The sequence below is a fragment of the Nansenia antarctica genome (genome assembly GCF_963989245.1).
Source record: "Nansenia antarctica genome assembly, chromosome: 14".
NCBI classification, from domain to species: Eukaryota; Metazoa; Chordata; class Actinopteri; order Argentiniformes; family Microstomatidae; genus Nansenia; species Nansenia antarctica.
In genome coordinates this window covers 2,094,395-2,115,472 of record NC_137684.1, presented here as the reverse complement: position 1 = coordinate 2,115,472, position 21,078 = coordinate 2,094,395, and the positions used below count along the sequence as shown (strand labels likewise).

Here is a 21,078-nt window from a genome sequence, read left to right as displayed (position 1 = left end):
TTGGTTCTTTACGTAAGATGTTCCGGAGCTTTTCTTCTCCTCCACGCCGAACCGTTCAGCTGCAATGCTGACAATGATTGTTGTCATCGCCTGTAGCTTCCTGTCAGCCTCGCCCTTCACCGTTACCTCCAGAATTTGGTCGACATCGTCATCGAACTGCTTCCACAGTGAAGTCATGCTAGCTGCTGGCCATTTGATCCGCCTCCGGTCGGACTTGATGCTCGAGGGGTTAGACTGCAACACTTGGAGGTTCTGGGCACTATGGGGTGACTCCGGGCCTGGCACCTCCTGCGTCTCACCAGGTTGAACACCTGTGCGTTGTGTTGCTTCTACTCCTAACGGGCATTTCATCCTCGCTCGGTGGATCTTTAAGCCATGGATGTTCTTGCAGATTTTACCTCATGTACACTGCTTGCTCATAGTCGTTTGTCTATTATCTAAGTCTGTTGCCGTTGTGTCCGTCCGACTGGGGTGCTCATCCTCCCCCCCTCTCGGGCACCCCTGGGGGTATTTTTCCATTAAGTTCATCGTAGCTTTTTTGGGGTCCTCCTCTCAGAGGACACAGATTGGGTTGCCAGCCCGTTCTGCCCCCGGTCGCCGTCTCTCCGAGCTGTCACTGACTCTCCAGTAGTCACCACTTTGTGTAAAAATCTACATCACTGGTGATAAACAATTGAACAGTATTGAATATTGAAACAGAACAGTGACAGATTTTGAGAAGATGCTTCAGGACTATAAAGACGACGCACTGGGTATGGTATCCTTTCTATTTTTATTAAAGTAAAAGAGAGAGAGGAATACAATGTTTATGGTAAAAAATAAAATAATAAACCCTACAAAACAAGCGCCCTGTGTCTGTACCTAGTTGAAGTTATTATTGCAGCTGCAACTTTATACTAGTATAGCTCCTTCTGTCAAATTAATGTGACAGGTGATTTCTATTGTATTATTACCATGCTGATGACGCTGACGCCCTTTTTCTACGGCTCTTTTATTATATGATATTGAGATGCACCCTCTTTGCGTTGATTCATAACATGGCATTATGACAAAACAATTTCACACAATTCTACTTTATCCACAGTGCTCGTCTCATGATGAAACATTAAGGCAACCCCTCCTCCCCCCTCCTCCCCCTCCTCCCTCCTCCTCCTCCCCCCTCCTCCTCCTCCTCCTCCTCCTCCTCCCCCCTCCCCCTCCTCCTCCTCCCCCTCCTCCTCCCCCTCCTCCTCCCCCTCCTCCCCCCTCCCCCACTCCCCCCTCCTCCTCCTCCCCCTCCTCCCCCCCCTCCTCCTCCCTCCCCCCCTCCTCCTCCCCCACTCCCCCCTCCTCCTCCCCACCCCCTCCTCCTCCCCCCTTCCCCCTCCTCCCCCCTCCTCCTCCCCTCCCTCCCCCGCGAGCTCTCTGGTCGGAGATGAGTGGAAGATGTCGGTTTCGGGTCTGAAGGCTGAATTGAAGTTTTTGGAGTCCATTTTCGACCCTAATCACGAACGGTTCAGGATCATCGACTGGAAGCCAGATGAGCTGAGCTGCCAGTTCAACGTGACCGGGGACAAGCTGCTGATCATCCACTGCAACATCACGGTGAGAGAGAGAGAGAGAGAGAGGAGCTTGTTGTGGAGGTAGCCTAGCCTAGCCTAGCCCAGCACCAGGCACATACATACAGGCCTAGCCTAGCCTAGCCCAGCGCCAGGCACATACATACAGGCCCTAAGCAGCGCAGCAAAGCGACAAACATGACGAATGTTGGTATTTCTACCAAACCCGTTCAAGCCAGAGAGACACGCATTAGTTATGTCATGTTTTAGATAGTTAGATAGTTAGATGTTTGAGTTAGGTTGATGTATATTTAGAGGATTCGCTTGACGATTCGGTTATTTTGGTAGAACGTCAATTGTTATTCGGAGGGTTAGCCTACCTAGCTAACTTAGCTAACAGTCATCTATTATTGCTAGCGAGATATTAGCGCTGGTTAGTAACGAGCTACATGTTTGGAGTGTGGAAAAACTCAGATAATAGGACGCATTCGCCCCGCAGGCAAACCTAGTATTGGATAGCGAATAGCGAAGCTTGTAACACAATAACTTGTCACAACACCTCAATGTAACGTGACCTGGGAATTCGGTGTTGCCAAACGCAGACCGAGAATCTATCTATGTTTCTATCTGTCTATCTATCTATCTATGTTTCTATCTGTCTATCTATCTATGTTTCTATCTGTATCTATCTATCTATGTTTCTATCTGTCTATCTGTCTGTCTATCTATCTATCTATCTATGTTTATATCTGTATATCTATCTATCTATGTTTCTATCTGTCTATCTATCTATCTATCTATCTGTCTATCTATCTACCTATATATCTATATATATCTATCATCTATCTATCTATCTATCAACCTACCTATCTATCTATCCTCTATCTATCTATGTTTCTATCTATCTATCTATCTATCTATCTATGTTTCTATCTGTATATCTATCTATCTATCTATCTATCTATGTTTCTATCTGTCTATCTATCTATCCTCTATCTATCTATCTGTCTATCTATCTACCTATATATCTATATATATCTATCATCTATCTATCTATCTATCTATCTATCAACCTACCTATCTATCTATCCTCTATCTATCTATGTTTCTATCTATCCTCTATCTATCTACCTATGTTTCTATCTATCTATCTATCCATGTTTCTATCTATCTATCTATGTTTCTATCTATCTATCTATGTTGATGGTTCGCCATGGTAGATGACCAACATGAGTAGACATGGTTAGATGACCAACATGAGGAGTTTGACCTTAATCTGAGGCTAGTAGTGTTCGGTTAGGGTTAAGACCACACTAAGTTTGTGACTGATGGTGTGTGTGTTCCCCCGTTTCATCTCCCAGGAAGCATATCCCTCAACGCCCCCGATATGGTTTGTGGACTCGGATGACCCGAGTCTGACAGAAGTGTTGGAGCGCTTAGAGGATGTAAGGAAGGGCAGCCATACTTTGGTAAGTCACCTGTCTGGTTTTAGGAGGAGAAACCATCTGTTTAATCAATGATTTGTGTCGTTTACAGTTCACACACCCCCGTCCACACACTCAGGCCTCTAGTTCTCGTGGAAGGCACTGCCACCTACAACTGGGTGATGTTCATTAGGCATGAATAACACAGAGTACAGAGATTTTAGTTACCTGTCAGCAGAAAAACGATTTGCAAAGGAGAGTGCCTACTGGGCAGGACCCTGTTTGATGGGGTTTTCTAAGAGGGTCTGAACTTTGACTTGATGTTAATCTGTTGTGATTTCACAGCTTCTCCAGCAGCTGAAGCGTCTCATCTGTGACCTTTGTCGCCTGTACAACCTGCCCCAACATCCCGATGTGGAGATGCTGGACCAACCCCTCCCTGCTGGGCCCATCAACCAAGATCGCAAGGTAAGCCTAAAGGCCAATGCACACGGCGTGCGATTTTGTCGCACGACAACATTCGATTGTCAATTCTTTGAATTATTTCAATTGGTGTGAATGGAGAATCGAATGTTGCCGTGCGACAATATCGCATCGCACGCCGTGTGCATTGTCTCATTCAAAACAATGGAATCGAATTCGGCGGTGCGACAAAATCCGGGCCTTAACTAAAATAACTTAACTTAAATTGGCCGTAACACCGTGCTAGACCTGAGTAACATACCAGGAGGGTCAATATGATATGGAATTCTGGCCTTATCTGTGAGCTTACAATGCGATACAATACAATTACATTTACGCCGTGTGTTGAAATGTGCCCTGTGGTCGCATCACGTATGATCTGATTAACTTTTGCTTTGGCCACCTGGCAGGAAAAATGCACCATTTATCTGACTTCCGTGTCAGCCATTGTGATCAGATTTTGTTAAAATGCCTCTTCTTTCAGCTAGCTGTCGCGTGTCTTAATCGAAACCAAATTGAACAGACCAGGGCTAACAGCCTCTGTGTCTGGATTTCATTTACACTCGTCTGCAATCCAACCACAATGTGAGCTCATCCACCTCCGGAGGTGGTTTTGCACATCGCAATCCGATCACAATGTTTTTTTTTGTTTTTTTTTTACATCTGACTTTTCATGGGGGCACTATCGTGATGTGGACAGTATTTGGATTCAGGATGCAGCACCATTTTAATGCGAGGTCTTAATGGGGGTCAATGTCTTTGTCACACTTAATAGCATGGACCAGCAGATGAAGTCACATCTGAGGAGGAGGAGGAAGAAGAAATGGGAGAGGTATTTATTTATTTATCTATCTTCCTGTGTGTGTGTGTGTGTGTGTGTGTGTGTGTGTGTGTGTGTGTGTGTGTGTGTGTGTGTGTGTGGTGTGTGTGTGTGTGTGTGTGTACCTGTGTGAGCATTCAATAGCATTCCAAAAATGATATTGTGTGTGTACAATACTATATACAATTAAACAGTTTTCTGTGTGGCAGCAGGACATCGAAGACCTTGACCATTATGACATGAAAGAAGAGGAGCCAGTGGATGGAAAGAAGTCAGAGGATGATGGCATTGAAAAAGAGAACTTGGCAATCCTGGAGAAGATCCGTAAGAACCAGAGGCAGGACCACTTGAATGTAAGTGCTCATTCGGTAAGCTGCCTTTCTTTTTTTCCGGGGGGGGGGGGAATGGGAACATTTTTCTACTCATTTGATACGGTCTCTAGGGTAGCCTGGTTTTGAAGATGTGTGTTGCGTGTCGCAGGGTGCCGTCTCTGGTTCAGTGCAAGCCTCTGATCGTCTCATGAAAGAACTCAGGGAGATCTACAGGTCGCAGAGCTACAAGACTGGTAAGTGGCTGTCGCTTAGCTTGTTTTTTCTTTGTTTGTTTTTTATCAAAGTTCAGTTTTCATGGCCCAAAAAATATATGCCTTTCTTTTTTATCTTTAATCTTTTTTATGACTTATGTTCTGTTCGGCTTTTAATTGAGTGTCTTGTTTTAAAGAATTGTGCTAGGCTTTCTTTAGCTGATTGATTTGTTTAAACCTGAACATTTTAAATTGTTACTGTATCTTACTTTCTTTGTTCGGCTTTTGGATTGAATTGTATATGAATACTAATTTTATTTTTCACTTATTAATAGTTGTTTTTATCTAGTGTTCATGTAAAGCACTGAGCATACATTAAGTTGTATGAATATGTGCTATAGAAATAAATTTGCCTTGCCAAACTGTACTACCAATTCATTGCTATGTTGACTGGTTTCTGTAAGTGTCGTCATCACCTTTTTAGCTTTTGTCGAAAGCTGCTGGATATCTTGAGAGCTGAGGAGTTACTGTAGTGTAAACCTGTGTCTTGTTCATTTACAGGTATTTATTCTGTGGAGCTAGTCAATGACAGCCTTTATGAATGGCACGTCAAAATAAGGACGTAAGTAATTATATGCTATAATATTTTCATACCGAATAGTAGACTTAAAACATTTTGCTCTCCATTTTAGTTGTGAAGTCTGGATAATTGTGTTCTAACTGTTCTGTTTACGTTTTGCAGGGTAGATCCAGATAGTCCCTTGCATAGTGACTTGCAGGTTTTGAAGGAAAAGGAAGGGGTGGACTACATTCTACTTGATTTCTCATATAAAGTGAGTGTGTGTTTTTTTTTATTCAAATGATTTTTTAATAATGTTTATATCTTTATCTATACAACACTGAAGGCGTTTGGCTAATCTGTACTGTTGTTTTTTGTGGCCTTTGCAGGATAACTTTCCTTTTGATCCACCTTTCGTACGGGTGGTTTCGCCCGTCCTCTCTGGAGGGTGAGTGCCCAGTGCAGTCTGGGAGTCTTATTTTATATCTTACGTCAATGCTTTGATATAAGTCTTGTTGTTTTCCATTGCATTTCACTGATCAAACACTGTTTTTCAATGGGGGTTTTTTGTAACAGTCCCTTCGCTTGATATAATGGTTCATGATTGGTCTGATATTTAAAATGTTCTACATTTCTAGAGACGGTATCAACTCTCCCTTGATACCCAGCTAAACAATGATGATGAATCCTCTTCTCTCCTCGCATTGTGACCTGACCCTAGCATAGATTGCTTATGATGACTGATAGATGATTCACTTACTCTAGTACAAATGTTACATAGGCTGTTCTCCATTTTGTATTTCAGTTACGTTCTGGGTGGAGGAGCCTTGTGTATGGAACTTCTCACAAAACAGGTCTGAATGCTAAAAGCCTCATACAACACTCACCCCCTAACTTAACACAATATCATAATAATACAATCACCTTATTTTGTCTGTAAGGGAACTTCTTTTGTGGAAAGGTTCACCGTAGACGATAAACAAGACAAGTGTCAGCACTATCCACATCCAGCTGTCTTTTCAAGTGGCAGAAGAAGCTGAGTAATAGTTGTGTTTTGGTGTGTGTGTGTTCTGTTCTCCCAGGGCTGGAGCAGTGCGTATTCCATAGAGTCTGTCATCATGCAGATCAATGCGACCTTAGTCAAAGGAAAAGCCAGAGTCCAGTTCGGAGCCAATAAGGTATTGTAACACTTCAGATGTGTACCATAACCAGAGACATCACTCTTGTTATTTTTGGTGCATTATTTTGCAGTTATTTGATGTTTCAAGTCAGGAGAGAGTACAGTCATACTATTGTCATAGGCCTAAGGTGCAATTCAAATGCAATTCAGAAGATCTCCAAAACAGCTGTAGCTAGAGCCCCCCCTCTATCGGTGTGTTCGTAAATACGCTCTGAGAGCGCCGGCGCGCACCCGGGTGCTCTCTGACCGTTCGGAAATTATAACTGATTTCAGTTGAAACCAGAGCAGATATCCAGAGCATATTTACAAACACACCCTATATATTGATTCTACCGACATAATGCTGGAACACCCACTTGAGCTCTATTGACATTTCATTGTAGTGTAATCTATGGACTCTTATCTGTCAACACGTGTCAGATGCCTTTGTTTCCACACTACTGAAATGAGCAGATATGGTTTGGTTAGTCAAATGGGACTTCCACCTAGAAGAGAGAACTGTGAATCTAACATGGCGTATCTCTGATTTTCTCTCAGAATCAGTACAATCTTGCCAGAGCACAGCAGTCATACAAATCCCTTGTGCAGATACACGAAAAGAATGGTAAGTGACCCAGCAGTCTTGTGGCCTAGGGGGTAGTGGTGGCCTGGCCTGGTGGTTAGTGAGTTGGACTGGTTATCAGAAGGTCATGAGTTCAAATCCCACCTGGGAACACCACCACTAATGTGCCCTTTAGGAAGGCACTTAGCCCACTAGTTAATCCAGGGAGTCTGTCCCTGTAATCTCTAATTGTAAATTGCTATCTGCTAAATGTAAAACATGTAAATTGTGAGTTGCCACTGAACCAGTCGTCACAGAAAAATGAAACTCAAATAATTCTATATTGATTCCACAAATTGTTGTGATGGAGCATCTTGTGTGTTTTTTTGCAGGCTGGTACACACCTCCAAAAGAGGACGGATAAGGAGCCGCTCCTTTATGCACTGGGAACATATATGTCCTTGGGTCAAAATTTTCTTTTTTCTTTTTGAACTATTTTCTCCCCTCTGACTTATCGGGAGTATATCATCTTTCTTGTGGAAACCAACTGGCAAGTTCTTCCATCTCGTTGGCCCAGTAAACAAGTGTTTCTCTGCCCCACGGTGGGCTAGACTCTGTCCTCCCGCATCACTTTGCTTTTCCCCTTGTTGAGGAAAATGATGTGAGGGGACCAGTGGTCCTACATCTTTTAAATGTGCTCATCTTTTTTTAAATCTTCACAAAAGCGTTTTTTCCCCTCTCTCAAGTGTGGAGAACAGCTTTTTTCCATTTGCTGCTTTAACGGAAAGTGGATTTGACAAACAATCAGTTCCTCCTTCGAGTGAAGACGTACATGACACCAGATAGTCTGAAGAGAAGCTGCTTTGTTGTTCTTTGTTTTTAGCGCAAGCTACACGCTCTTCAGGCCACGGCAGCAAGCTACACGCTCTTCAGGCCACGGCAGCAAGCTACACGCTCTTCAGGCCACGGCAAGCTACACGCTCTTCAGGCCACGGCATGGGACTTTAACAGGAAGCTGTGGTGAAGGAGTTTAAAATGAAGATGGATACCTAAGATGTGCCACTGCTGTCACTTCTTTCGACACTGCTCTTTTCCTCATTTTGTGTACAATTAACTGGTACAAAAAATGCATACCTTGTAAAAGAAATTATTATATGCTAAAATTGTACTCGCTGGCTCGATTAATATCCCAGAAACAAAATGAGCCAGATTCAAAATGGTGAGGATGCGGGAGTCTTGTGCATGTGGCTAATTTCTCAGTTACAGCATCACAAACATTGTTGGGCTAAAAGTAAGGCAAGACTGGTTCATCGTAACGTACTGTTGTTGAATTGAACTCCACGTGTCGTTATGTGAATGGATTCACCTGTTGTAGATTTAACTAAAGGCGGAACAGGTGCAGTGGGCACAGACTGTCCCATAATGTAGGAGTTCCTTGTTATGAGAGCAAAAGATTGGTCTGAAAAAAAAAGGAAAGGCCTTGTGAGCTATGAGCATTGTGTAAACATTGTGATCATCCCTGTTTAGAATGTAAAGACATGTTTCGTTCCTCGCAACCGACTAGGCCATACCTTTAACTTTCCATCTACACCGGTCGAACAATTGCATGGTTCAGCTCCGGCTCTCGCCATTGCCCGTGCTCTGTAGAGAGTGGTTAGCTATGTGCTAACAGAATGAGGCCTTACGTGTGCACTAAATTGAGTACAACCTGCTTTTATTTTGTGGTGGGCCTGCTTGTGACCATTGTTGTATCTCATTTATGGAGCATACAAAGGCTTTCATGGCACACAACACTTACACAAAGCCCTCGGGCTTCTGGGGAGGAAATATTGATAAATACTGTGTCCCATGCGCTCTACCCATTCCTGCGCCAAAATTGGATGCAACATTTTGTTTTCTCCAAATGATCACCATAATGGTATATCTCCTGTTTCCACTACATTTGCATCTGTTACTCTTGTCCAATTTACGTACGTACGTACATCGTCTGTACCAAGAATACGTTTGGCTATCTCTTTGGTGTGTAATAAGAAGAATTACTATATTATATTATCTTAAGTATAAATTGCTCTTATTAACTTAAATTTAGAATCTCCTTACCCTTTAGCTTTTGACATGCAATGGGGCCCCCAAATGCAGTGCTAAAGTCCCCCCCCATAACAACGCTTTACTGGACTGTGGGGTCTCTGCAGTGCATCTCCCACCACTTTCTGCAAAAGCAGGGTTGAAATTGACAAAACTCAGGTAAACAAACTGTATGTTGGAGGGTATGTCTTCATAAGTGTTGCATTTAGTTTTATTACCATATAATTGGTTGCTTTTCCCCCTTACCAATTTGGGCTTTTGTTCACGCACTGATTGTTGACAAGGGGTTGACAATCTTGTGGGTTAAAGGTATGTTTCACTGTTTAAAAAAAGAAGAAATCCTGGTTCTACACTAGGCATTGGCTATTATTGATTTGTTTTTTTGTAATAATTTTGCTTCCTTAGGTACTTAGTAGTAGCCATATTTAGTGTTGGCAATATGGTCCAGTTCATTATAGGAATATGTCTAAAACACCATACCGATCCAATCCAAAAGTCACTTTATATATAATCCACATTTTGTGTTTTGTTGTGAAGCTTCTGAATTTGAAAGTTTTAAACTTATAAAGTGGCTTTCACAAAGAACAAGAGTAATCTTCAGAAGGTGATAGTAACAATTTGGGTGTGTTGCACAAGGTGTAAGGTGTGTTGGACATCTGTTTAGAATGAATGGGGCCCTGTGACCTATTTTGATCAAACAAAATGTGGCTACTAAAAGCTCTCTGAGGTAACTGATTACAAGCCCAGGTTGGTGTCATGATGAAATGTCAGAAAGGTGGACGGTCCCACTGATCCTATTAAGGCCTGTGTTAAATGTCCTGTAATGTGTTTGGAGCAGTGCTGGTCAGGGCATGTAGAAGTACCGTATCTCTGTTGGGCATGATTTCCACTCCGTGCTTTGACTTGTATCTTAACGTTAAAGTTATCTGTACATGTAAACGCATTTTGTCTTCAGCCTCCAAAATACATCAGTTCTACTCTTTCTTTTTTTTTTGTCATGTTTTTCTTTTCCAGAGATAGGGAGGACATAAATATCTTTCGCCTGATGGTAAACATATTTGCACAAAATGGCAAGAATGTGCCTAGAGAGGTCAAATACAATAACAAATCAGTTCTTAACTTCATCTTTTTAAATCAGGAGAAAGTCTTCCTGAATGAACTGTTTTAAACATTATTACTGTACAAAGGATGTAACCAATTTAAAATCATACATGTCCTTAAATGTCTGGGGGTGGCGGGGAGGGGGAGCGGTTTTTCTCTCATGGAGTTGGCCAATAGGTGTGTTTAGCTCTAAATTACAAAAGCTGCGTTCCATTACTGCTCAGAATAGATGGCTAGTAATCTTATGACTTTCAAAGCCCTTTAGGGTGTAATTGTACTACTCCGTGGAGTCATTTCGCACACATCTATGTAACCGCTTTCCTCCTGAAGCCAAGTCTCCGGTCAGAGGGGGATTTTCAGAGATAGTTACACTTTGGATAGACAGTCATGCTGTGATGAATGGATTTGCACGCTTCTATAACTGGACAGTGTTTTGAAAAGGTTCATCTAGACCAATTGTGAATTCTTTTTCTGGCACCAGTATACGGTGTACAGATTATCAAGTTTTGCACCGTTGGCATGCTTTGGGTTTTGTTTTATTTTATTTTTTCCGTTTCAAGATAAATTTTGACCATGTACAGTGATTTGTAAACTTGCATCAAGTTTATAAATAAAGAATTTTAAGATTATTGGTGTTGTTAAAATTATTGTTAACATGATTATTATCGTCTCTTCTGAAACGATTCATGTAACAGACTAATCATCATTTTCAGTGGTTGTATCTATGTATTTATTGAAAACCACAGGGGGGCGTAATTTGACGGTTTATACGGTTTTCTTTCTTCTGATTAAGGGTCAGTAGCTGAATTCTACTGACACTAACCGAGGCCAACAGTATCAGGCTAGTTAGTTCCTGTGTAGATGGCAGCAATTGGCCCAATGATTTATAAATATGCAAGTCCTCAGTGCATGTTGGGTAGATAGAGACACAACAGTTGTGAACAATAATTGCAGTCTAGTCTGAAGATTGACATCAAAACAGACTTGACTACATATTTTTAGTTGGGATTCTATCAATTTCAACAAAATCGCACCACTCAGTTGGTTGCCATGATGGCGCGTTATTGTAGAATCTGCCATCCTGCTGCTTGTCCTTGGTACTGCAGTACAGTTATTGTAGAATCTGCCATCCTGCTGCTTGTCCTTGGTACTGCAGTACAGTTATTGTAGAATCTGCCATCCTGCTGCTTGTCCTTGGTACTGCAGTACAGTTATTGTAGAATCTGCCATCCTGCTGCTTGTCCTTGGTACTGCAGTACAGTTATTGTAGAATCTGCCATCCTGCTGCTTGTCCTGGGTACTGCAGTACAGTTATTGTAGAATCTGCCATCCTGCTGCTTGTCCTTGGTACTGCAGTACAGTTATTGACAATAGAAAGGCTTTGTTTTGCTCCTGAACAGTAAAACCATTAATTTGTACCCTAAAGGTGCAAATGGTCATTGCTTCATTCTGCATTAAATGTTTATTTATGTCCATTAAAATGTAATTCTACAACTATTGTAGTCTAATTAAGGTACTATGGGAAATAATTGTTATACTATCATTGTTTAACCCTCAGGAGGACGTACATTATAAGAGGACCCTCATGATGGTAGTTTGGTTTAACGGTGTTGATTCATTATCTGAAATTACTATTTGCTATTTGAATTGCACATTCTTTGAATAACATGTGAAATGTGTGAGACTTGGCTGGCTGTCAGCTCTTTAGATTCAACCCAAAACATAATAATTGCCTTATATGCAAAACATGCACAATTCTGGCTCCCACTCCTGGTCCCAGCAGCACTATGAGGTCATGTCTCCATAATTAATTCATTAAATATGTGTAACACTAATAGCATGCAGCCGCAACCAAATTAAACTGACCAAAACACTAAAAACAAGAACTGAATTGTTAAAAGGGTTATAAACAAAGATGAGAAATTATGAAAAGACAAAAAGAACACTTGATCACACAGGATGCAACAAGAACTGTTTACTGTCCATCAGGGTAAGATCAAATCATATAAAAGTAATACACAAAAAATTGTAATCCTCTGAAACGTATTCTTCATTGAGACACGACCCCCTCGACACATATATTATCCAACTGATCAGATCATGTTCTTATAGTATATTTATAATATATATATATGTGTGTGTGTGTGTGTGTGTTTTATCCTGACCATGACAATGTATTTGACTTTGTCTCAAGTAATTATATAGTATATCTAAATGTTATAGTACATGATACATCTTGAACACATACACAAGGGGACTAGGGTCAAATTGGGTCAATTATAGAGACACAACATGACGAACAACATGAAATATTGAATATAGCTGTCAAATGGACTGCAGTTCTTGTCTCCCAAGTCTACAAAGCATTGCATGGCAAGCTGGACACAGTTGTAACATCACTAATCACACACTGCGCCCTTTGAACCACATGGCACAACGTTGGGTTTGATTCACAAATTCACCAAAACCACATGACTTACTACACATAGGAAAACAAGATTTTTTTTGTTCTGTTGTCATCTCTGCACGATACTATACACTAAGAACAAAGGCTTCAGTCAATCTAAACTGAGTGCATATTAATGCAGATGATCATAACCATGGCAAAGTGACAGGGTTATACTGGATAACTATATCATTTTGCTGGTGCAATATTGTTTCACTGTAACATAAAACCTTCGTCAGGTCACACCTATCACATTGCACCAGGCCCATTTTTTACTTACGTTAAATGCTGACGTCATAGTTAGCCCATTAGTATACAGCACAAGTACCTAAGAACTGTGTGCGTATCTGGGTTCTTTATAATTACTTTAGTTCGTTTGATTCATTTTTTTGTGGAAAGGATATGGTGAATACAGAGGTGAGTCACATTCCACTGTCAGCAAATAGCTCTTTGTGTACAAATGCATTTCTTTGATGATCAAAATGAACACAATAAAAGCCTTTGAAACCTTTTTTTACCAATGACTATGGAGAAACAAGTAACAGAACTGGTTCACACTCTCTCATACATCATAGAAAATATACAGTAAGTACAGGTCTTTACAAAATGTATTGGAGAAAAACAGAAAAGGTCAAAGAAAATCATCACACAATCTGACAAGACAATTAACAGGTTTCAAAGTTACTGGCATTCATTTACATTATCTTCACATCTGTTTCAAGTCTAATACTGTATACACACTTTTGTAATATCCATCTATTATTTTTAAGAAGGTTTGAGCGTTAACTTGCGATCAAGAGACACATAAGACGAAACAATTTCACTGCAATGAAAGGATTGTAGAGATGCACTTTGTCCCTACATGTAAAGGTCGAGCCTCGTAAAGCTCAGCCATTTTTTCCAGTTCAAAAGATGTTTTTTTTTTTATATCAATTATATGTTTTCCATAAATACCATATCACATCTACTCATGTACTAACGTTGACAGCCACATTCACTCGAAGTCTAAAATTCTGAAATCTGAGACATTATTGTAGTCATTTAAGCATTCGGTTTACATGGTTCACTAAAAGGATTTGAGAAAGGATTGACCAATGGGAATTAACATCCATAACATCTGACAATACTAAATCCACCTACAACAGCAAAATATTTCCATTTCCAGTGGGACATTGAGAATACATGATCAAATTTATATTCTGCCTTCTGCCACTTAAAGGCAGAGGCATTTTGGTTAATTTGTTTTCCGATTGCTAAGTCGCAGTGTTCAAAACTGAAGTCACATTGTCAAAACTCTTCATACAGTCAGTGAAACAGAAGTCTATTGTGGACCAAACTGTGACTAATTTTTACATTTCTTTCACACAAAATTGATTCAATGACCACATTCTCCAAAATCCATGAACTCTTCTCTCATTCAAACTCCACCACCTGCAAAACACTATGTATTTGCAACACATTTGATTGCTATTATAATTGTAGCCCTGGAATTTCTGGTTTTTTAGGGGGGGGTTGAACCTATTATTTTCCACTTTTCATTTTACACAAGTAAATGTAGTGTACTTTAACTTAAGTACTGTAACTTACTTTCTGCAAAGATACTGAAAAAAAAAATACACTAAAGGATAGAAGCAAATTGCGACGTTTGATTCATTCTTGTTGCCTAATACTTTACAGTTGTACAGTCAACTATTCTGTCTATGATTACTATAAATAAAACCTATAATGAAAATGATAAATTCTTGTGAAAATCATTCAAACTATGTAATGCTCTCTGTTGTTAGTGTTTTGTAGGTCAGAGTGTTATGAATGACTGTGTATGCTTTCTGAGTGAACACTGTTGCCAGTGTATGGTTGAACGAGCTTCTTTTGAGACATGTATGAAGTGTTTGGCCAAGATGCGTGTTAGTAATGCAGACTGTAGGAAGAGTTTTGACAATGTGACTTCAGTTTTGAACACTGCGACTTATCAATCGGGAAAAAAACTGTAATTACATGGTTACTGTCTCATTTGTTCAGTTGTACAGTATTGATTTGGAATGTTTCATCCTATGCAAACTTTAATACTGAATTGTGTGCTTCACTTGGTAGCATTAAACATCTACTAAACTGATAGTCAACAGCATAGTTTAGTATATGCCTGCTCAGGCGAGGCTGGTGGAGGCAGAAATCAGAGGACGGGCTCAGTGTAATGCATGCATTACAACTATGACTAATGCATGCATTACAATGAGGCCGTCCTGCCATATCGACCTCCACCAGCCTCCGCAGCACACAGTGGCGTGCACATAACCTGAAATTGAAAAAATGTTAAAGAACTAAACACCCCAAATGGCAGACAAAGCCAACAATAGTCTTGAACTTTCTAGGACGATGCGAGGGAGTCTATCCACGTGTATCTAAAGGTTTATGGTAAAACAAGGTAGACGGCTATCACGCCTTTCCTGAGAATCTAAGAAATAGAAAATAAAAGAAGAATATGAGAAATTCTTTTCCAAGTGGTATCCTTGATAATGACACAGTATTGTAAAAAGCATAAACAAAAAAAGCATCAACATCTTAGCCCGTGCCAGAGCAGGAGACATGATAAAGTAGGTAAAAACATTAGTTTTAAACAAAATACCAACAGAAAGGGTTAAAGCCTATCGTGAGACTGTGTTAACTGGTATCCATTTTCTTTTTCTAAACCAATGAGCGTTGCAGGGCAGTGAAAGTTGCTGTAAGAACTTTGGGTCAACAATGTGATGCTGCCATATAGTGTCTGACACATGCAGTCGAGAGATAAATCTTATGTTTAATACATGAGTCATCCTGACCTATGTAGACTGTATAGTTGATGGACTATGGAACAGGATATGCATGTGCTGTACTACATTATGTATTTGCAGGCAGCAGTGTTATGTTATAACAGTGTTATTATGTTAACAAGGAACTGAACTGTTTCCTTGTGTTGATGGCTTGAGCAGGTTAATCATTAAGAACCATTAGATGATCTCCCTTAAAAAATTACATTTTCACAAGGTCAAAGATTAGGTAGAAGTATCCAACCTATGTTTAATGATGCATTTCAAGCTAAATCAATGAAATATCTGACGTTCTATCTTTTTAAAATCCCAGATATGGTGAAGGGCACCTAATTCTTAGTGTTCTCATATGATCCTCCCTCCCTGTCGCCCACCCTCCCGTGCCCTACATTGGGGGGTCGTCATAGTTGTAGGTTGGTGCTGCTGAGTACTGGGGCTGTTGTTGCTGCATGGACCCCTGGGCCGCCCCCATGGCTGCCTGCTGTGCTGCCTGCTGGACATGGGGGTTCTTCCAGGCTCCGGTGGTCCACTCCTCCTGGGCTTTGGTCATGCTACCTCCACTCCCACGGTAGAAGTTGTGGACCTGAGAGAGAGAGAGAGAGAGAGAGAGAGAGAGAGAGAGAGAGAGAGAGTGAGCGTGTGTGTGTGTGTGTGTCATAATACCTTAGAGAGTGAGAGTGTGTGTGTGTGTGTGTGTGTGTGTGTGTGTGTGAATGTCATATTACTTGAAGTCACAGTAAGGTCATAATATTATTCCCTTTATTCAAGACAGCATGTCCAAATCAGATCTCCTGTTACTATACCTATCACTGTGTTCCTTAGAGCAGCGTTTACAGACATTAATTACATATTTACTATATTTAACTACAGTATATCTTTGAGATTCCCACATACGCCCCTTTTACAGTACCATGAACAGGCATTGGCATAATATGTGGTATGTACGTTTCTGTTGCAGTCGCCTGTTAAAACTTGACACTTAACACCTTTTCTTTTTGTTATACCATTCCTCATTCCATTCCATGAATTCAGTGAGCCTTGTCCTCCGGTTTCTACGTCAACCAGCCTCCCCTGGCCTAGTATATCCTACCTTGGTGAGGGCGATGGTGGACAGCACAGCCACGGCAGTGAACATGATGGTAGGGATCATCATCACCACAGCTGAGCCAATGTTGGTGCTGAAGAAGGTGACGGTAGCCAGCCAGCCACTGAGGGACAAGGAGAAGAAAGCCAGAGAATATCCATGGGTTAAGGGTTGATTAATGATGATGATTTAATATGATGATAATAACAATATGGCCAATATTTAAACAACGTTTTCTGTAACAATTCCTAGTGCGTACTTGACCCCTTGTTAAAGTACATTTCTCCATTTCGGAGATCAGAGGATTTGAGTTTTGCAAAATAGATGTTACAAGTTGCTCAGTGTAATGTGTGGAATGGAGTGAGGAATGGTAGCAAACGTTTGACACCGTTCCTCATTCCATCCCATGCATTACAATGAGCTCGTCCTCCGCTTGCTACCTCCACCAGCGTGTGTGTGTGTGTGTGTGTGTGTGTGTGTGTGTGTGTGTGTGTGTGTGTGTGTGTGTGTGTGTGTGTGTGTGTGTGTGTGTGTGTGTGTGTGTGTGTGTGTGTGTGTGTGTGTGTGTGTTTCGCGACAGACAGACAGCTTGATGGCTGCCGTGAGTGGTGAGATGAACGCGCTTAACATCTAAGCTCACATACACCCGTTGTAACTGCCACCGTTATTGCAGTGGGAATAAGATGCACTGGATGCTTTTGATACAATGTGCCTCGTTACTTTCCAGGACAAGTATATCAAATACCAGCCACTGCTTGGTACGATAACCAGCTTTGGGTACAAGTGCAAATTCAGCATACTTGTATTTGGAAGTCTGGGCCATGTATATAAATGCACCATGAGGGGTCTTAGAATTGCTGCAATGTCTAAAAGAAAGGCAAAACAGGTTGCCAAATTTTGCTCTGTCTCAGCTATTATTGGCAGCTTGGCCGTGTGGAGAAGGAGGTGTTATGTGTACCCTTAAGTGTTCAGTGCTGCTTAGCCCCGAAATATTTGATTCCCTGTTTGTATAATATAATTTGTGGAACCAAATAAAGTATTCAAATGTGTGTGTGTGTGTGTGTGTGTGTGTGTGTGTGTGTGTGTGTGTGCGCGTGTGCGTGTGCGTGTGCATGCGTGTGTGAATGTCATACTACCTTAGAGAGTGAGTGAGTGTGTGTGTGTGTGTGTGTGTGTGTGTGTGTGTGTGTGTGTGTGTGTGTGTGTGTGTGTGTGTGTGTGTGTGTGTGTGCGCGTGTATGTGTGTGTGCGTGTATGTGCGTGTGTGTGCGTGTGTGTGTGTGTGTGAGTGAATGTCATGTTACCTGAAGTCAAAGTAAGGTCATAATAATGTACCTAACCATGCATGGACTCTTACCACACGCCCCAGCCTGGGATCCCCACTGTCTGGATGATGCTGATCACCACCTGGGCCATGAACACGAAGAAGAACGCCATGAAGTTGAAGGAGCTATCAGTCCTGTGGAGAGACAAACGCACACTCAGTAGAAAATCAAGAAAAGCCGCCCGCACACTCATATGCTCCACCACCACATACCTTTATTTACAGAAACTAGACAGACAATGTTTCCATCCTACAGCACAAGGATCCTTGTCAGGTGACTAGGACAGGACACTCACTACTTCTGTTATTATAATAATAATAATAATAATAATAATAATAATAATAATAATAATAATAATAATAATAATACTACATTAGACTTATATAGCGCTTTTCTAGACACTCAAAGACGCTTTACAAACTGAAAAGATTGAGTAGTCAAATAAAAAGAAACAGAAAAATAAATAAATAAAGTATAGGGGTCTGATTAATTTTTAGATGACTAAATCTAAATCTAAGTGTCTTTGTAGGACAATCTACTCTGTATACTGCAAGTACATCTAGATTTTTGGCGGAGAAGAAGAAAAGTCTTGGATTTAACACAATGACAGAAGCTAAATAACGAAGGGTATACTCCCAAAAAAGAAAGCAATTGGCTTACTTGAAGGCCTTGTAGATGGGCCTGAACCAACACACATAGGAGCAGGGGGTGAAGAGGATGAGCCAGAGGATGGCCATGCCAAAGTTGGTGGCTCCGCCCCCACCGCACATCCATGCCAGGCAGCCAATTAGATTCACTGCCAGAGTGGCACTGTTCACTGTGATGACCGCAAGTGGAGGAGGAGGAGGGGGGGGGGGGTTAGGCTTTCCATTTTGTCGTATTAGTCAAACATGGTCTTTGTGACCCTTATTGGATGCACGGTAAGCTACATGACCATGTCAAGCCTAGTGAAGACAATGCTAAGCTAACTACCTAGTCAACACACCACACACAAAGACTAGGCTAAAAGGCACAAACGAATGAATAAGTGTCGTGAGTATTGGTGTCACTTCTACAACATTTTTCAGAGAGGACTTACATTTATGTTTTTTCAAATACTTCCCAACCTGAGTGATAACGAAAACGGGTTATGCAATTATATATATTTACACTATTTACTACAACTAGTATTGTTGTCAAATCAGAGGTATGACACAGTAGGGGGATAAAAAACCATCCTTGATTGATAAAGATCAAAAACACAAAAACATGTGTACAATCTTGGCTGGGTGCCGGCCTTTAATGACCTGCACACCTTGCTATACCAGAATTCCTTTGTGTTTAGTTCCCATAATATTTTGGGTGAAAACACAGGGGCGATGGGGTAAGCTATTCATGTTGTGAGGCAGTCAAGCAATTTGATCACACTGAATCTGAAAATGCTCTGAGGGGGGGGGCCATAACAAAACAGAAACCAGAGTCAACAAACCAGAGTAATGTGTTTGTTAAATGTTTGGTCATTTGATGATTTAATCCTAATCTTAATCCTAATCTTAATCCCAGCCACACTCACAGATCCAGAGGTAGTAGAGTCTCTTGCACATGGTGCGCCGGTTGTCTGGGATGTCGTTGAAGTCTTGGTGAAAGCATGGCCTCAAAGGGATGAACCGAGGCAGCGGTGGGAAATTGTTTTCTGTGGTGGAAGAACACAGACGCTTTACACTGGTGTTCAGATTACTGGTCATTTCCCTGATAGTCAAATTATGAATTAAGACATCATCCAAGGTAAAAAAATAATCCTAAATCATTTAGGGTTAGGGTTTGGGTTAGGGTTAGCCCATACAGAGTTTTACCTTTGATTTATAAATATAATGTTAAGCAAGTGATTCCATACCTACCATACTGTAATTACATAATGAGTAGTAATAAAAGGCCTAATTCATACATGTTATGTATGTATGAGAAAAGGCTACATTGAGATTTAAGGAGGGGCTGTGCTTACCTGCCATGATGACAATTTGTTATATCCTTCCACTGTGGATGTTATCCCAACACCTTTAGGTCAGTTATCTCGGAGAAAGGACTGCAAACAACACAAGCTGTGTGAGTATTTCAGTGAGGGAAATACATTACCTAAGATAGTTAAATGCTTGATCTAATGAATTATCCAACAGGCCCATGAAATTACATTAATAACGGGCGCTCCTAATCTGCATGTCGGTCTTACATCACCCCCTTTGTTGAATTATGGAATTACCATGTCACATTTAAACCATTTCGACAGTCCAGGAGCATAAGAAACTATGCGGCCTACAATCTGACAGATAACGGAGACATGCCATTACCGTCCGGGGGATCAATGGTGTCGGCCTGGGTACCACAAACAAATATGTTCTACGACAGTGGAACTCAACAATACTGCACGTACAGTAGTCTATTGACAAACAATTCTATTTCAATTCTCCATTTGATCAATTGTTTTGCAACCAACAATGAACATCCAAATCCGACGTAGCTAGGCTTCAACAGAGGTTGAGGCGTCCAATATGAAGGGCATTTTATTCACTAGGCTATTCATCTTTGGCCACTAAAATAAACCACCAAACCATAAATGACCACAAACGAGGGAGCATTCGTGTTAAATGCAATAATGATCGTCCTCTATTTCTCCTGGTCTATTCCCATGTCCATTCATTCATTTAGAAGGATGGGGGAGATGCTTTCCCCCATTTGCAGCATCGTGACCAGTGTCTATGGAGAAAGCAGCGCCCTTCAAGACAAATACGACATGATCAGGGTTTTTTCATCTGAATGCAAAAATGCAAAATGCAAAATGCAACCCTCCTCGTACCTTAGACCATCGCAACGTTCTTCATACACCGATACTATTTATTCACACGATTGAATTACAAAACCCCCTGCTCGCGCGTTTAAATCCAAATTAATGCAATAACATAACAGTCATAGATTCTGCTAAAACGTAGGCTCATCTCTTACCTTGTTTTTGTGCAGGAATGTTTGTTACAATGCAACGCCTTTTACTTGCATTATATCGTTCTTCGTTAATCAACAACGTGCGTTCATCAGAGCAGGCCAGAGACAGAAGGATATTATTATATTATTATTACCGATCAGGTTAATGTAGAATGTGTCCACCGAACGCTGCTGGGAGTGGGCTACGACACTCACGTGACGTCACGTTTCTCC

The 21,078-nt window shown here is 41.1% G+C and overlaps 2 protein-coding genes across 5 annotated transcripts; one reads left to right on the top strand and one right to left on the bottom strand.

Moving 5' to 3' along the window:
- The first annotated feature begins 1,424 nt into the window (after positions 1-1,424).
- On the top strand, positions 1,425-10,810 carry LOC308170307 (ubiquitin-conjugating enzyme E2 Q2-like). 4 transcript variants are annotated; one of them, XM_080545078.1, is made up of 13 exons: positions 1,425-1,584; positions 2,900-3,007; positions 3,308-3,430; positions 4,200-4,256; positions 4,457-4,597; positions 4,725-4,809; positions 5,329-5,389; positions 5,510-5,600; positions 5,716-5,774; positions 6,132-6,180; positions 6,409-6,504; positions 7,044-7,110; positions 7,440-10,810. In XM_080545078.1, exons 1-13 carry the CDS (start codon positions 1,426-1,428, stop codon positions 7,469-7,471), a joined length of 1,128 nt encoding a protein of 375 aa, XP_080401204.1. In that variant the 5' UTR covers position 1,425; the 3' UTR covers positions 7,472-10,810. The 4 variants fall into 4 exon arrangements, with proteins under 4 accessions (XP_080401204.1, XP_080401202.1, XP_080401203.1 ...); XM_080545076.1 differs by having other exon boundaries at positions 4,457-4,612; XM_080545077.1 differs by having other exon boundaries at positions 4,454-4,597.
- A 5,058-nt stretch (positions 10,811-15,868) lies between these two features.
- On the bottom strand, positions 15,869-19,880 carry scamp5a (secretory carrier membrane protein 5a; the record flags this gene model as incomplete). Its single annotated transcript, XM_080545253.1, has 6 exons — positions 15,869-16,066; positions 16,574-16,691; positions 17,925-18,026; positions 18,553-18,709; positions 19,445-19,564; positions 19,874-19,880. 6 exons carry the CDS (start codon positions 19,878-19,880, stop codon positions 15,869-15,871), a joined length of 702 nt encoding a protein of 233 aa, XP_080401379.1.
- Between the last annotated feature and the right edge of the window lie 1,198 nt (positions 19,881-21,078).

What these genes read in the sequence shown, in the direction of transcription:
- LOC308170307 (XM_080545075.1), top strand. Translation starts at nt 1,426, where the DNA reads ATGTCGGTTTCGGGTCTGAAGGCTGAATTGAAGTTTTTGGAGTCCATT. An exon ending in TGGCACGTCAAAATAAGGAC is followed by an intron (nt 5,390 to 5,509) that starts GTAAGTAATTAT and finishes TACGTTTTGCAG; the next exon opens with GGTAGATCCAGATAGTCCCT. An exon ending in TGGAACTTCTCACAAAACAG is followed by an intron (nt 6,181 to 6,408) that starts GTCTGAATGCTA and finishes CTGTTCTCCCAG; the next exon opens with GGCTGGAGCAGTGCGTATTC.